This window comes from Struthio camelus, chromosome Z (assembly GCF_040807025.1).
Source record: "Struthio camelus isolate bStrCam1 chromosome Z, bStrCam1.hap1, whole genome shotgun sequence".
NCBI classification, from domain to species: domain Eukaryota; kingdom Metazoa; phylum Chordata; class Aves; order Struthioniformes; family Struthionidae; genus Struthio; species Struthio camelus.
In genome coordinates this window covers 42,184,597-42,201,867 of record NC_090982.1, presented here as the reverse complement: position 1 = coordinate 42,201,867, position 17,271 = coordinate 42,184,597, and the positions used below count along the sequence as shown (strand labels likewise).

The 17,271-nt window shown below is 36.3% G+C and overlaps 1 protein-coding gene across 6 annotated transcripts in view; it reads left to right on the top strand.

The window, feature by feature from the left end:
* The window catches only part of LOC104150536 (dmX-like protein 1), a 79,932-nt gene that overhangs the window by 4,465 nt on the left and 58,196 nt on the right, over nt 1-17,271 (top strand). For all 6 annotated transcript variants that reach the window (XR_011137698.1, XM_068927110.1, XM_068927109.1 and 3 more), the window contains exons 2-6: nt 5,490-5,615; nt 8,623-8,700; nt 10,809-10,887; nt 11,524-11,656; nt 14,516-14,582. Coding sequence is in view for 5 of the 6 variants with exons in the window: in XM_068927110.1 (XP_068783211.1) it covers nt 5,490-5,615; nt 8,623-8,700; nt 10,809-10,887; nt 11,524-11,656; nt 14,516-14,582 (483 nt within the window). In the remaining variant the exon portion in view is untranslated. The remainder of the gene's footprint in view (nt 1-5,489; nt 5,616-8,622; nt 8,701-10,808; nt 10,888-11,523; nt 11,657-14,515; nt 14,583-17,271) is intronic.

The window sequence follows — 17,271 nt, the reverse complement described above, 5'->3', positions numbered from 1 at the left end:
GATACTTTTTTTGTTTCTTTTCCAGTGAACAGTTCACTGTTTAAGTTCTGAATAGGTTATTTTTTAACTGAACCAAACTAAAAAGTCCAAACTGAATACAATTCCTTCACACTTCAGTGAGAAAAGCAGTGCTGTTTCAATGAGCCCTGATTCAAAATGCATAGCCAATCAGTCCTCACTGGGTGAATTATCTTCTGTTAAAATACTTTTGATAAAATTAGGAAATGTTTTTTCAAGGATGGTAAGAGTCTTTCTTAAAATAAATTTACTTTAATAGTCCTACTTCAATGAAGAAAGGAGAAGAAACAGATACCTGATGTCATTAGCAAAGAAAGATCAGATTTCTTTGTTTTAGTTTTTGTTCCTGCTCTAGGATGTACCTTATGTTTTTTGCGTCTCTCCTGGGAATCTCTCTCTTTCACTGTCTCTTTTTCTTTTATGTGCCTGTTCTCTTTTAACTGAGAACTTAGTTTCCTCTAAGGAATAAATGGCTATAAAGACAGTAAAAATACCTACTGAATATCCCCTCTTTCAAACATACCGTAGAAATATTATTCAGCTATTACAGAATTTCAGTAAAATCTTCTTAGTCCGGCCGTTTGGCTGTTAGCTCAGGCATCCAGACCTTTGAGACGTGCAGCATAATTTGCAAGGAACATAAATACCCTTGGATGCCCATCAGCAGTAAAAATGGCTCAGATGTGGCTTGAGAATTACCTCTGCAGTAGCCAAATAGTCTCCAAAAGGTAGTGGGGGCTGTTATATTGCTAGGCTTCCAGTATGCCAAAGGCAGAGACAGCATTTCAAAAGAAGTTACTGTAAACTATTAAAAGCCATCCCCTGGTTCTCTTCAACTGCATAGTTCTGTACGTCCTTGGGCCCAGCAGAGTTCTGTATCTTTCTAGTCTGTCCATTCATCATACCCATATATATTTGTATGTATTGTGCAGGTATTACTACATAATTACATATGTGCATGTGCACACACAGTACTATATGCGACTGCAGATAGTAGCTGAAATAGGCAGGCAAATTATGGTATGCGTACTGGTTCCTTTTGTATAACAGATGCAGAATGAATAAAGTTTGTGCAGGTCTTGTAAGATACACCTCAACCTTTATGTAGCAATTCCTGTAGAAAAAAACTCTGTATGTCTATTATAGAAGAAATATAAAGCTAATGACTTTGGAAGGTGCCGTGCTATGTGAGAGGTCAAGAATCTTTCTCCTTTGCTTGTCGTCTTTTGATACTCAGGTCCCGTTTGCCAGTACTAGACTGTTTTTAAAAGGTTACTTGCATCAGGTTGTCACTCTAGGAAGAAATGGGGATAGTTCAGATAGATGTCTGTAATATCTTCCTTTTATAATTGATAAGCTTTTAATGAGTGGTTATCATCAAAATAGAAGTTCATCTTCTCCAAAGAAATACAGTTCTAGAAATACAAGCTGACATTCGATTGAAATAATGGGTAGAAGCTGTGTGAGAACCCAGTATTGCATGTGAAATAACATTTATTTTTACAGGCCCGAAACATCTTTCACTTCCTAATTTCAGGCTTGTTTTGCTTTGTCACCAGCTAGTGAAATCCGTCTTTCTGCAGCTGGAACTAGTTCTACCTTGTTTGTTTGTGTAACAAAAGAACAAAGCATTGTTTAATAAACATTCCAAGAACATGATAATGTCAACATTATTGCTTATGTCATTGTATGGAGACAACTTTTTTGTAAGTGTCCTAGAACATTCTTAAGGTGAAGGACTTACCTGACTTGCCAAAAGTAGACTTTGAGGCTCTGCTTGCTCTAAAAAGGCTTCTTGATATTTTTATCTTTTTTTAATTTAACATCTATTTAGGAATCCTTTCCTAGTAGTTCTGTATGGCAGCATTTCCCTTTCCTCCTGCCTTCCTTCCCCCGCAAAAGACTAATTTAAACTGAGGTGATGTAGACAAGAGTATATACCTGAACTTGTTTCTTGCCCTAATATGATAGGACACTTGAATTCGTTTTCTTAATTTCTGTAGCTTAGAAGAATACAAGCTCAGTAGTACCTGTCATCTCAAAAATGAGTAAGATGTGAACTGTGGTAGACAACCCTCGTGCAAAAAAGCAGATCAATTTGACTAGTTAGCGGAATTCATTTTTGTTGCCTCTGAGACCATTAGGGTGCAAAAAGTACTCTTTACTTCTGAGTACTTCTTCCATTTTACTATGCTAAAATACTTCATACATTTTTCTGAAATGAAAATATTGTTTGGAAGCCCAGTATTAGTCCAGCAGTTAACTTTGTGTTCTCGTGTTAGAGAAGTGGTTTTTTTAAACTATACTACTGCTTGGAAACTACCTCCAGAGTTGGAGTCTGGGTTCCAGTGAACGTGCATGAGAGTGTTAGACTCTACACAGAGAAGAGCTAAAGAAAAGTTACAGTGGGGATAGGAAAGAACTGAAGAAAGAATAACACTAAGCTTACACAAGGTTAGTTTTTTTGGTTTATAATTTCCACAAAGCATGAAGAATGAATGAGGGATTTTCTTAGGCAGAGGGGAGCTATTAAGCTTCCCTCATATTGCATCTGATCAGCGTGAGATATAACGCGATTGGGATGGTAGGGAAAAGTAGCAAATGGAGCCTCCATTTCATTTGCCAAACAGTTTGGTTATGCTCTATTTTGCTACCTTTTTTTCATTTGTGCATTAACCTCTGTCACTTCTGCGTCCCGTGCCTGTTGTCTTTGAAACTATTGTTCTCCTGCAGGCAAACATTGGCTAAACTTAAATAACCTTCAAAACGCTTTCCTTCTGCTTGCCTGTAGTTATGCTAGGAAGTTCTTTGAGAATTTTTTTTTTTTTCCCTGATTAAAATACCTGCCTCTTTGGGGAAAGATGGACTCCAGAGGCTTAAGAGCTACTGGTGATTCTGCAACTCGCTCGAGACTGGGAACTCAACATGACCAAGTGTGGTCTAACCCATCTGAATATCAGAAATGATTTTTTTATTCCCATATGTAAAGTTTTTTTGTCAGTATGTGAACAACTTAAAGACTGTAAGGATAGAACAGTTATCTCTTTCTTCATGGAGTAAGTGTTGTGGTGGGTTTCTTTTTTTCTTTTCCTAAAGACGTTGTTTCCCCTGCCCCCCATCCTAATCTGCATTCTTATGAGTGCACATATAATTAAGCGTTAGACTTGCGAGCTGTTGGTACGAGAAGATGTTCCCCAATTTTTCTTCAAATGATCACCTCTGATATGACTAACTCTTCTTTGGCATACAACATGTGACATAGGGCAAAAAATAACGTGAATTAAGCACAGGATAGGTGTATTTTTTTCTTTTCTTTTGTTTTGTTTTTTTAACAGATTATAGCAAAAGGGAAGAAGAGCTATAGCTCTCAGAGAAAAGTTTATATTAGTAAAGGGGATGTTTTCGGGAAACAACATGTCTAAGATGTTAGCATGGCTCTTGAACCGAGCTGCTGTCCAGTGTAGCCAGGAGTAGTGGGAAGTTGACTTCCAGTGCTTTTCTAAGTACTGGCTTCTGAAATGCTGATGAACATGTAAGTGCGTAAAGATTCCAGCATGTTGTGGTGGTGGAGTTACCTCTGTGTTCTTCTGATGAGAAGTGCCAAGTATACCTAATTTTTTTTTTTCTTTGTTTTTAATATATAGGTTAGAGCTGAGAGAGTTCCAGATCTGGTTAGATCTGGTTAAAACAGTTAGTTTCACTACTGCTGGTGGATGTTATATATACTAATTTTTGTTCACCATGATGTAAATATTGTAAAGGGGTGATGCTGTGGGATCTCGGGCCTCTGACTGTGTTGCTCGGCAGTTAGAACCAGATGGAGAGAAGCCTAGTAAGCCTGTGAAGTGCTGATGGGGCCTACATGGACGTACAGAAGAGATGGAGGGCTTCATACAATCTTTGGCACTTCATACACTTAAAGATGCTTTGTAATTAAGCCTTGTTGTCGCTGTAAGGCAGAACTTGTTGTTTCTTCAAACTGCTTTTGTAGGAAACAGTAAACGCAACAAAATAGCTTTGGAAGAAATTGTGTGTGTAATTTTTTTTGAATAAACTTTACCCAGTGGACTGAAGACTTAGTGACTTAGTGAGTCACCAGGTGAGAGATTTCTTTTAACTTTGAACCTCTTCCTCATAGAACATTTTTCCAAAGTTCAGTTTGTCATTTGGATGTCAAAATAATTACTTTATCACTTAATTTTGAAAAGAAAATACTGCTAAATCTATTCATAGGGGAAAAAGACTTGGGATGGAATGTCTTTTTTCTTTCCTTTTTCTTCTTTTCTTTTCTTTCTTTCTTTCTTTTTAATGTATATATTAGTATGTTAGTCTAGGACAGGCTCGGCTAAAAAGTATTCTGTAACCGGAAACAGCTCAAGACATGACTGTCACTTTCAAATTTGCAAAGCTAGCATTTTATTTCTCTGCTAGTTTTCAAGTCAAAAATGGTTTCCAGTAAATATACTAGAAATTAGCAGTGTTGCTCTTAAGGGGTGATCCCTTATGTCAGCATATGAAAATTCTGCATTTTCAGTTTTTGTGAGACTCTTCTGCTCTTGAATCATTTTGCCCAACAGAGCGTATTTATCTGGCACATTGCTACTGGTTTTACTCTTAATTCTGCCTTTTGGTCCTTGGCTCTTATGGTTTGTTTTTTTTTCCCCTGTGTATGTGTTCCTTATCACTGGAATTCCATCCTTGAATGATTTATACTTATGATAATTGAAGGGTGCTCACTATCACTTCATAAACAGTCTCAAATATTTAATTTTCCTCTTCAGTTTAATCTGTGCCCCATTTCTTGTATAATGTATATAAGGTAGGGAGAAATACTTGACTTGGACACTGCAGCGCCCCTCACCTGCCTGTATAGATGTGTTAGCTACATCAAATTACTTATTTACTCTGAAGTTTGTGTTGCCACTAAAATGAATCTGTGGCATGCAAATAGCAGGAGGCTCAACAAATCTAAAATTCTAGCATTTCTTTTTTTATAGCTCAGCTTCGTTGTTTCCCTTCTGCATTTTACCTCTAAGAAAGCTATATACCATTTTAGCTTCTTGTTTTTATTCCCTCATTTCAAATATCTATTTTTAAGTGTCTGTCTCCAGTGTAGGAATTGAATATATTTTTTACAGCTTTGCATAAACTTTATATTCTTCCCATTTTTTCCCCTCCCAAGAGACTTTTCTTTCATAATTCCACCTTTGCCACCTCTTTCCTGTCTTGAACCACTGTTTCTACTTGTTACACAAATGTTGTGTTGGACGAAGGAAAGAGTGATCTGTCACTTCTGTTGCTTGATATAAGTTGTAGACTTGTTGGGAGACGTTTGAGCTCTGGAAATCTCTCTCTCTGTCTGTGGTGGTCTACATGGATGAGATACATGGACTGCGCTAGTTTGTTCTTCATTGGGTGGTTGTAGGTAACTGTAGCTTTACTCACTTTTTTTTTTTCCCCTTCTCTCCTAGGCATATGCATCAGGATGTGATATTGTGGTACTGGGAACTGACTTTGAAAGGTTACAGATAATCCCTGGAGCAAAACATGGAAACATTCAAGTGGGATGTGTGGACTGTTCAATGCAACAGGGGAAGGTACGTAGAGCAGCGTTTTGAATAATGTTCCAACAATGTCACATTAAGCTCTTTCTCAAGAGTAGAGATGATTGTAAGTTAAGGCAAATATGAGAGTGACTGGCAAAATGAATAACTGCTTTGTTTTATTTGGGGTGAATAGCACCTTAAAAGTGAACTACAAAGCATAGTTGTGAGATTGTAGAAAATAGAGAGGACTGCACAGGAAGATGAGTATAAAAGATGGCAAGCATTTGACCAAAAGGTGAGTAAGGTGAGAGCGAAGGTAGTTATTCATTCTGGTTTTACACCGCTGGGTATGTCATGGACGTGCCTTGACATGTCAGTGTTTCGCAGCAGATGAATATTTTCACAGAAAAATCAATTTCAGATTTCTCTAGAAACAACATCCCCTTCAAGCAGTTCATAAAGGCTTAAAATTGCTCCTTGACAGATTTTTCCTTTCCTTGATTCTCAGTTTTTGTTTTTCTAATGCAGCTAAACTGGATTGGAAATGTTGCATTTTGTATGCTACAGAGGTGTGTGTGTGTGTGTGGTGTGTTTTTTTTTTTTTTTTTTTTAAGTAACTGCAGTTTACCACAGAACAATTCAGGAAGAATTCTGTACAAAAAATTTGAAAGATCTAAGTAGCTCTGTCTACTGGGTTGTCACGCGGTGGTTGAACTCTGTTACCAGTTAGACTTTTGGTGTCTATCTTGAGAAGACGACTGCTGCATGGAAACAGCTTTGTATTTACCTGTAAAGTCTAAGGAGGACGATCTAGATGATTCACAGCTGCCCTCTGTTCCTTTTAATATTTTTGAGTGATAAGCTCTTGCAGCAGTATTCAAGTGATGTTAATGAAAATGAGGAAATGTTCTCCTCTGCTTCTCTGTCTGGTAGCTTGAAGCCGGGGAGAATCTGCATGTTTCCCCATTGGTTGCTGTTAACGAGAAAATTTTCTTGTGTGAGCGAACTGGTTGTGTATTGGTTGTTGGCGAAATATGCGTGCAGATCACGTGTCACTGTTTGTCCTATATCTTTAGGCAAATTTAGTAGATCATCTGCACTGCATGGTAGTAGCTCTGTATAATTTGGATAATGATCTATCTTAAATAATTGCAAAGGACTAGATATTAATATACTGAAATATATTAAGCTTCTTAAGTCTTTGGATTTCTTAAGTGGACCGGTATGGTCATTTTGATTCTGCAAGCTGGTATAATTTGCTGTTAGCAATTAGACTAGATGTATTCGTAGAGTCTTGAAATACCAGACAATGAATAACAAAGGCTGATGACTTATTCCTAAATGACCTTCAGGTACCGCCTCCAAGAGTGGTAGTGATCTCTCTGATCCTGCTATTAGAAGTAAGATTCATGGAGGAGCCTTACTGAGTTTTCAAAGTATACAGGAGACATCTGGTAGCTGTCTGGGGAATTTATCTTGCTAATCTGGGAAGTTTTTCAGTACTTAAACTTGCATAATTCATTTCTGTGGAATGCTGCTCAGAGAGGACTGGTCTGAGTGGCTATATCATTATGGAAGCCTTTGGATATGGGGTATATCATGGGGTAGCAGTCGCTCTGGATGCTATGTGTTTAGTGTTTTGGCATGCTAATGTTAGTTTGTCTTGAAAACTCATGTAACGTGGAGAGACAGAACAAGTGTCCACACTTGGAAGTAAAGAAAAATGAAAAATCTAATTACTCTGAGCTTATTTAGACTCACTGTTGAGATGCGGGAGGGAGTTATTAGAATTAAAAAAAAGTAAACGAGGTACTTAAAGAAGACGAGAGAAAGCAAATATTAGCCTGAGATGTAAGGAAAAGGTTTCTTTAGGCCTTCAGCAAGTATGACAAAATTACTGTTGGCATTTTGGAGTCAGACTGATATTTAGGTAGTTAGTTTGATACAGTTTTATTAATTTATTTGTTCTTTTTAATGCAGAGGGCTTCTTGCCTTTGAAACTATGCACCCACAGTTTTAATTTAAATAATACTAACAATTTAGGTATGATAGGCTGGTACGTTTTCTTAAAGCTATTTGAGTTTTGGTTACTGAAATCAAAATGCGTCTTACAAAATGACTCTAACTTTCTTCAATTTTGTTAAAAGGAAAGAGAAACTCTACTCTTTCGCAAGAATAGAATATTAACTATTACAGAATATCAGAGCTGGAGATCGAGCTATTGCATTGATTCTCTTGATGTGAGGCATCACTTGAGAACATAGGATGTCCTTTATCCGCATGACCCATGCAAGCTCCTTTTGTAAATCTGTATATTTCAGAGCAGTTTTAAACGCTGTCAACCAGTGGCTGTCATCCCGAAGCCTGGAGCAAACATCTGGCTCATTTTAGCCCTGCTTACAAAGTCTTTTAAACTTGCTTTGATATAGTTGTCTTGGGATAAAGTGTCCGTAATTCCATCTCAGCACAGGTTTGTGGTAGCTGGTGCCAGTGATGGAATAAGACTGTGAAATACCCAAGAAAGCTGTTACCTTACTACAACTTTTAAAGAAGTGTTTTGTGTTAGTCTTTAGTTTCTTCTACTTTTTTTGCAGTTCTCTGCATTGGGTATTTAGCTTGGACTTCCCGACCTTTCTGGAATAGTTTTTACACTTAGCATGTGGCCATGCTGGAGAAGTCTGCAAAACCACTCTGAGCTGATGTTGGTCCTATTCTTAGCACACAAACTTGGCCTACTACTTTGAGCATTTACTGAAATTATGTATGGAGAGAATATTGATGATAGATCTAACAAGTGTGCATATCCACCTATAGTCTCAGTAGCTGGTTAGGACAAATATGTGAATAAAAAATTGTATTGTTCTGTTATCATCAGTACTTGCTTCATGATTTTGCTAGATGTGGTTTTCTTCTATTGTCAAATGTGGAATATGGCTACAAGCTTCACATTTGTCTACAAGGAGATTTAAAAGTAGAATTGGCAATCCACGTTTTACTTCTGCTTGTTCTATAGCTTATTTTCTGTGTGTATTCATGTACATATAAATACTTGTTTTAGATTGCAGCTTCTTATGGGAATGTGATTTGTATCTTCGAGCCAGTGAGCATTTTGAATCAGAAGAGCAGTCATCATACTGTAAGTAATTTAGCACTCTAATTTCATTTACCTTGTAGTAAAACTTGTCTCATTTCTCTGATTTGCTTTAGTTTTGAAGATGTTTTCTTTTGATGCTAAAATAAAATGGAGAGATAAGGTGGTCCGGGGGCAGCGTAAATGGTAGGAGGAAGGCACAGGTGTATGTTAGTTAACATACAGGTTTCTAGGTCTTATTATACTGGTTCTTATTATAATGCTTTATATCACTGATTTATCTTGCCCTACAACTGATGTCTGAAAAATGTCAGAACCTAAGAAGACATGCGAGCCCCCTGCCCTCCGAAGAGTATAGCTATTACAGTAGGAATTTCTTTTTGAATCATCTTGTGTATGTTCGATGTCCTGATGTGGTTTAGCACTCAAATATTAACCTCGGTTTAGGAAACTGCACATTCTTGCTCAAATCTGCAATTCTGATGACTTCTTGAAGAGTTTATCATGACTTTTGTAGAACATTTGACAGTGTTTGTATTTCAAAAGGTGTTCTGTGGTGACGAACAAGAACAATATTCTCTTGATAGCACGGCTTAGTTTGGGTGACGGTGGGTTAGTGATTTAGCCATCAGAATCTTAATTTCTGCCTTATGATATGATCTACAGCAAGTTATTTAACCACTGTTCTTACTAGGCAAGGATTGCCAGTATGTGTAATTGAAGTATTAGTGTCTAATTAAAGTCAACTTGACAATATGAGGGCTCTGGCAGCAGAAGTTGCTCCAGGAGCTTGCTTGCTCTCTCTCTCCACCCCCCCCCCCCCAGGATTTGGTCTCTCTGTTTGTAGTAGTAGAATTGTTTATAGGGGTGTATAGTGGATTCCATTTTAGGATTGTTCATGGTGTCCCTGTAAAACAGTGGTGTTTTATATATTTAAGATATGTCATTAAATGCTTATAACATTTTATACCACTGGAAAGCAGTAGTATCAAACAACAGTAAAATGGAACTTTGTGTTCTCATATGAGCACTTAAAAATATGGTTGGTTCTTTGATCACTAGAGCCCTCAATTCCATCCTGAATGTGTTTTGCTATATCACTAGAAAATGTTACCTTGAAAAAAGACTTACCTTGAAACTTGACGGTTACTGTAGTAACTCTAAGTAACTGCGGAAGCATGCTTCCTCCCATCATTTGCTTTCAAATGTCAGAAGTATTTGTAACTGAAGAAATATTCAGTTAGTTCCTTCTCACAGGTAATTTCAAAACAATAATTTCCAGTATGTTTACGTTGATGTAAGGTTGTCTTCCATTTATTAGAATATTCGAAATCTTAAAAACAAACAAGGCCAGCTGGAAGAACACATTGGTTTTTAGATTCTTATCTGCAGGTGCTGCTTATTGTTTTTCACCACATCTCAAAGGCTTAGTTGTGTATTAGCTTTCATATATATTGGTTTGGTATTTTTTGGAGTAGAGGAGGGTTACTTTGAAACTGCCTGTCTTTTATGAATTAGGAGAAAAGAAGAAAGTTGGCTCTTTATTTTCAGTAATGAATTCATTCTTGTGTAATTCAAAGTAACACAAGTTTGGAACTTACTATGAAGGCAAACCAGATAAAAATTTCCTTAGTTTAATTCTCAGCTTGTTTCAGTGAATGAAGTAGTAGTACAAAATCTGAAAACACTTGACCATTCTGCTTTTTGTTTCGTTTTTGATTTTTAAAAATGAGCAAGGGGAAATATCAGACATGTTATCATAACCTTATCCAAATCCTTCAGTTCAGCCCTACTACTGATAAAAACATTGGGTGCATTTGATATATTTCATTTTCTTTGATTTTTTTTTTCCAAAATAAAATCAGACTTCATTTTAAGAAACTCAGTTTCTGATGATGAATTTATGTACTTAGATTCTTTCAAGTTAGCTTTTTAAAATAAGTCAGAAACTTCTATTTGTATTACCGAATTAATGTTCTGTTGAAAAACAAACCAGAATGGATCAATTTTTATTAGATATGTTGTAATTTAAGTATATTCCGAGTCAAAGTCAGAGAGTGCGGTGAAGATGTAATGCTTCTAAAATTATAGACGGGGAGGGGGGAACACTACTAAGAACTTTCATACTAATGTTTGTGAATGCTTAATTTCAGAGGCTACATTATCAGTGGCAGAAGAATGCTCAAATCTTACTGGAAGCAATAGCACATAATTTAACATGGGATCCCACAGGTAAGAATGAAATTTAAGTAGCACCTAACTACTTGATACAGCAGCTAACTTCTTACTTAAATTTTCTTGCTCCTTGGAGGAAAAGTAAATGTTTCCTTTTCTCCTAGCGTAACACAGAATATCAAAGTGGAGTGAAATTTACCCTTTGTCACTTGTTAAAGGAGAGCTAAAACACTAGCTACATATGTATTGTGTTACTTGTTACTCTAAGCAGAATCTAATACTGCAAAAAAGTGGCTGAAATGGTAAATATTGTTGTGAAGGAGGGACATTTGCAGTAGCTCTGTCTCTTTTAGAGAGCTAACTTGCTTTTAAAGTTTAATAGATTTTTGACTGTTTGAACTGTAGCTGTTCAAATTAAAATATTGTAGGAAAGTAGAAGGTGGCTTTTTGCAAGATTGACCCAATCTGTCAGCGTCTTCAAGATAAAAGGGTTTTGTAGTAGCAGTGGTTTTACACTGTTAGTGGTGCTTTTACAGCAACGTTGCCATAGAAAGAGGGTTAAGATTTATGGCGTGTTTTTCTGCACAATAGCCAGTCACAGATTTGCATTTTTAAATAATTTTTTTATTTCTCATTATAGAAGACTATACTCTTTTACTTGTTTCATGGTTCTATTGTTGTAAATATTGTTAGGCACTCGCCTTTTGACCGGTTCCAGTTGTCTTCAGCTTTGGTCCAACGCTCATTCGGAAAACCCTTCTGACAGTAGAAATACTGAAAGAGCAGATGCTGGCATTGGAGAATGGAGGTGTATCTGGCAATGCAAGTAAGAAACTGTTTTAAAAACAAGTGATTCCTTTTTTCCTTGTTGGTTCATACCTTTCAGATGAAATATGTAATGTAATTTAGTAAAACCTTGTGGTATACTGTTTTTTGGTAAATACTATTCAGGTATGATAAACTTGAATCGTGTTTTCCTTGGATGCATGATATTTCTTTCTTCCTGCAAGATCAGTTGCGATTATTTTTGAGGTAGCTTATGTTTTTGAGCAACTCTTGAATTACACTGAGCATTAGTAAAATACTGAGGCAAGGTTCCTTTTGTCATTGTCCCAGTTTCTCGTTACTTGTACAATAGGTAGGGTTAACGTAGTGTGTTTGAAAATTCTGATTGCAGGGCCGATTGAGATAGGCTTCCTTCAGTGTCCTGTGTGTATGTCCTTTTTTTTTTTTTCTTTTTCCTCCCTCTTCCCCACTGCAGCCCCCATTGCTTTTTTTTCTATTTATTCTGGATATTTGGAACAGTCATGCAAAAATTCATGCTTTCTGTTATTCTGCACCTCTGAATGTTCTTATGGTATTAATGTTGATTAATCATTTTAATCTGTGTGTACCACACAAAGTCAAAGGGTTTTAGTCTAGTACTTCAATTAATAAGCTAAATCACAGCCCTCCCTGCCATAGGAAGGCACTTCTAATATACTGGGTCGACTTTTTCTTTGGACTGATGTTCCATATGGCAGTCTCCTTAATAAGTCTCACTGAGTGGTTGGCTGGAGGGACTAACCTGTAATTATTCTTCATGAAGCACTTGATGTTAATTGAGTAGTACCCTGGGCATACCTAGAAAAGTCTTATAATCGTTCCTTTAGAATCGTTCCACAAGGAACAATCCACAGTCTTTCCACAAGCGTTCTTGTGAATGCACCAGTGATACCAACTGAATATCTTTTTTAGCTCTTTCTCATATCTGTAGGCAGCTCAAGATCACATACATAGGCAGCTGAAGTGCTGAGATTGTCATGTGACTGATATTGGGGCATAGGCCTTCGAAGTAATCAGAGTTGCCGTTTGGGTGAGGCAGAAAGGCAGCTTCAAGCCCAGTCTTCTCTCATCCTTCAGTGGACTGCTGGTGTATGTTCTGTTTTTTCAACTGTGAACTATATTCAGGTGTTCTTCTCTCCATCTCAGTTTGCAAACGCTTAATAAAACAGGTTTCAAGTGTTTGGGAAGGGAGTGGATTTAATAACTAATTTGCATGTCTGCTAACTTTCTCATGTAAGTGATAAGTTATCACAAATCAAAGTCACACTTGGATAACCTCCTGATAAATTCCTCAAGCTTGTAGGTGAACTTTCCAGTAAATGTTTAAGGAGCGGGACGTTGTTATATCTCTAGGACAATTGATAACGACTGTTATTTTCAGTCAGTTCTGAATGAGTTCTGTGTGGCTTGGCATGCTGTGGCCAGGTCTGTGGAGAGAAAACATTTCTAACTTCAGTTCTTGGCAGGTGATCAGATCATCCAAGTGGCAATTGAAAAGTTATCCTTTGAATATGATGAACTTTATAAATAAGAAAAGTCAATGACTTATTTATTGGGTCTTCATCTCGGTCTAATGCAAGAAGCAGTCATCTTGCAGACAGAATGCCATGGCTATGGTGCGGCAATCTTGGAGCGCAGTACTAGTAGTCAAGATCGTACAGATACTGCTTTTCTTCTGAACCTTCAATAGTATGTTCTGCATTTGTATCGCTGGTCCAAACAGACTTCGTTTCATAGCTTTCCTTGTTCCTCTCTCAAATTCTTTTCATGGGATAGGGAGAGCAAGCTTGGTTTTGTGCACTTTGAACTAGTGGGTCCTGGAAAAGATCAAGAGAATTTGCTCTGTCGAGTCACCTTTTATGCCTGTATGTTTTCTAGTGCAAATATGACAATGTGTACTTCTGTTAAATTTAAACTAAGTTTTTTCTTAATGAAGAATTTGCAGGATGGTGAATTTTGAAATACTGACCTTTGTCTGAATCAGTTTTAACGTCTGAATAGGCATTCCCAAATGTCTTAATGTTGGCTCTGCTAGGAGGCTATTGCTTAAACTGAGAATTGGAAATTGCCTTTCTTTGCCCACATTTTGTAATTGATTTGTTGTTGTTATTGCACATGCTGAGTGCATCGTGCTTTCATTGACCTGATGGCTAACTTGATTGTTCTCAAAAGTTAGGCCTTACAACTTCTTAGGCATGTCTAATAAATCAAGATTAAGATTTATATTGGATTTGTCCTGCACGGTGAAATTCTGATGACCACCCTGTTCTCAGTGCTTCAAAATCTGTAAAGAGGCAGACTTATCAGTGTTTTCTAAAGAAAATAAAACACAGCAGAAATGAACCGTGTAACTAGATTATTTTGATGTGGCACCTTTTACCAGTGTGACCATTGCTTTAAAAACTGCTTTAAAATGCTTCCTAACCAAGTTACTCTTTTACACATTTTTGTTCTTGGGTTATAGCTGTGCAGGAAGTATAACAAAAGGTGAGTTGGAAGATAATATAGACTGGCAGAGCACAGTTTGAAAGGCTTGTGAAGTGGAAATAGAGCGTGTTTGGAGTAAAGCACTCGGGTTTAATCCTTTAGCAGCTGCTTTTTGTTAATAAAATATTGGAACACTGGGCATTCTGTTTCCTGAGTTTTTCTTCTTTTTGACCACAACCCAATGTTCTACCTAAGTTTACTGCTAGCCTCTCTGGACTTTTATTAAAGCTTAAATTAAATGTTTCACACAATACAGCAGGCAGTTACATATAAGAATTGAAGTACTTTGATAATTTCAAAGGGAAAAAACTATTTAGAGTTCTGAAAAAGTATTAAAACTTATTTTTTATTTTTAATTTTCTTTATTTTGCAGAACTGCTTCTCAAGTTTGTTTAATGAAATTCTCACCAGATGGGGAATTTTTTGCCACTGCTGGAAAGGTAAACATTAAAAAAAATGTGTGAGCGAGAGAGAGAAAGCTCAGTATTTCCAGTAATCCCTTTATGCATCTTTACATTTTGGCACATGAGAATTTGAGAGAAGGATAATTCAGCAGCAAAAAAATTAAATATTCACTGAAAAATAATTTTAAAAAATCTGCTTTGAATGGGTGACACTTCGGTACCAAAATATAAGACATCAGAAAGTGAGTAGTTTGGTGGGGGGAGATCTGTGAATGAAGTAACTGCAAAAGTTAGGTGTTGGTTATTCAGCTGGTAAGGAAATATATTCAATATTTCCCCAATATTGTGATACTCTAACTCAAAAATAGCTCTTCACTTTTTTCACTGTACATATACTTGTATGCCTAGCTGTGTATACCTAATAAGAGAATTCACGTTCCCCTCCAGTCGTGTATTCCCACATACTTGATGTCAGTGTTTGTGGCCAATCTTACAGATTCATTTGGTGCGCTCAGCAATGAGTGGTTTATCTGCAAAAGCAATAAAATGCCTTTGCAAAATAAATAAAAAGGCTAAAACATAGTGTCACCATCGTATCTTTTGACTTCCTAAAACACTAACAAGTCAATCTTTTATTTGTACTAGGAAAGTTATTCGGTTTTTGTAAGAGAATAACATCGTAACAGTTCAAAGCAGGGAATATCAGGATGGTGTAGAGAATACAATGAAAAAAATGACTAATTCCTATGAGAATTTCTATTACTTGTGAAGGGATGTAACTGAATATTTTGTTGCTGCAAATACTACCATTTTTGAGGGAAGATTCGCACTGATATTGGTCAAAAAGATTTGGTAAGAACCTTTTGAATCCTCTTGTGAGAATTTATGGAATTATCAAAGTAGGTTGTGGAGAAAATAATCATGTGTTAGGATTACTGATTTTTAAAGCAGAAATAAAAACCTTATTCTATAACCAGTCTTTACACAGGTTAACAGATGCAGACAGGCATCAAGTTTATGCTGTCAACTAAAGAATGTAGCGTACGCTGCGGAATTATTGAAAAGGAAACAAAATGGTAGTAGTAAGGATCATTGGGATGGTGCAATTGCTGAGAGTAATGGAAAGCTCTGGCTTAAGTATCAGTTTCACAGAATTCAAAGAGATACCATGAATGAGGTTTTCAGATGTGAGAATCAAAATTAATCATGCACTTTGCTTTAGTCTGTCTTGAAAATGTGAATGAAAAATTAGTATGCGCACATAAGGATCAGTTAGAACAGTGTTTGACCTGGTAGTAGTATGTGGTTTTTTTTGTTGTTGGTTTCTTTTTTTTTTTTTTTTTGCTTTTCGGAACATAACATCCCCTAATATATGCTTGAAGCACAGAGATTCAGGGATGGTTCAAGTTGCAACTAAGTCCTGCTTTTAAAAGGCAGTCTTGTCATGCCTTTTCTGTGAACCAGTTGTATGCATCAAGAACAGGTGAATGACATCTGTTTTGCGTTTTTGTAGATTGTTTCCTTTATGCTTGCCACTTTGGGTCATAGTGCTTGCTTAGAGGGCTATAACTCTTAAGGCATTTGCTATTTTTAAGGAAGAGAGAAAGATGTAACAAATGAGCTAAACCTGTAAAAATAACTCGTAGATTTTTTTTTTTTCCAGGTAAAATATATTCCAATTGATTTATTTCCAACACATGAATGTGAAGTACCAGACTTTGAACTATGCTCTGTATAATAAAGAAGCAAGAAGTTCTTACATTCCCTGTTTTGCTTGTTCAGGATATCATATAGCTGCTATATGTCCCTTGATGTCTTTAGCCGTTTACTGGCTGAAAGAAGAATTATTCCAATCATATTTGGAGTAACTATTACTTATAAATTTGTTCAAATACAGGTCTTGACAAAATAACAAACAAACAAAACCCCAAAACCCTAGTGGTTTTTTCATTCTTCGCAACATATATTATATCAGTATAGTGTTTTTGATGGATAGTGATTATACTTATTTTAAAGTCCAAGTATGAAGTTGCAGTATGACTGAATTGGGAAAAAATGAATTAGTCTACAAATGGCTCCTGTAGGCATGCTATCCTTGTAATGTTTTTATGACTGAAATATTTTGTGTCCTATTGTGTTATATTACATTATAAACTCAAGGAAAGCACTATTACTGTAACTAAATCAATAGGAAAATTAACAAAGAAATCTTTACGTGACTAGGTTAATTTCATAGGTGCAGAATCTTTTGAATGCTTTTGATGCCTTTTTTTTTTTTTTTTTTTTTTTAATCGAAGAGGATGCTGGTCAGCAAAACGAGCTCCTATTTGGGTCATGTTAAATGTACCAAAGTTAATACAATATTTCAGTGCCATCCGTATTTAATAGTTGGACAACTTGCAAATCTATATCTACATTAGCTTACCTAGTCCTTTTAGACATATAATGATAGGGACATTAAGTCCATATTGTTCAAAAGTGTGTGTGTGCATATCTAAGAAAAGTGGGTTACCAAGTAGTGAGCTTGATTTTTTTTTTTTTTTTTTTTGAGATGTCATCTCTGACCTTTGTTTATATTCCGAAGATTTGAAACTGTATGCGTAGATTTTTTTTTTTTGAGGGGTTTCTCTCAAAGTACAACAATAAGTTAACATTTCTGTTAGCATTTGAATGCGAGCTTGATCCAGTATAGCTTGAGATTTTGTAGCTATTATGGAAAATAAAT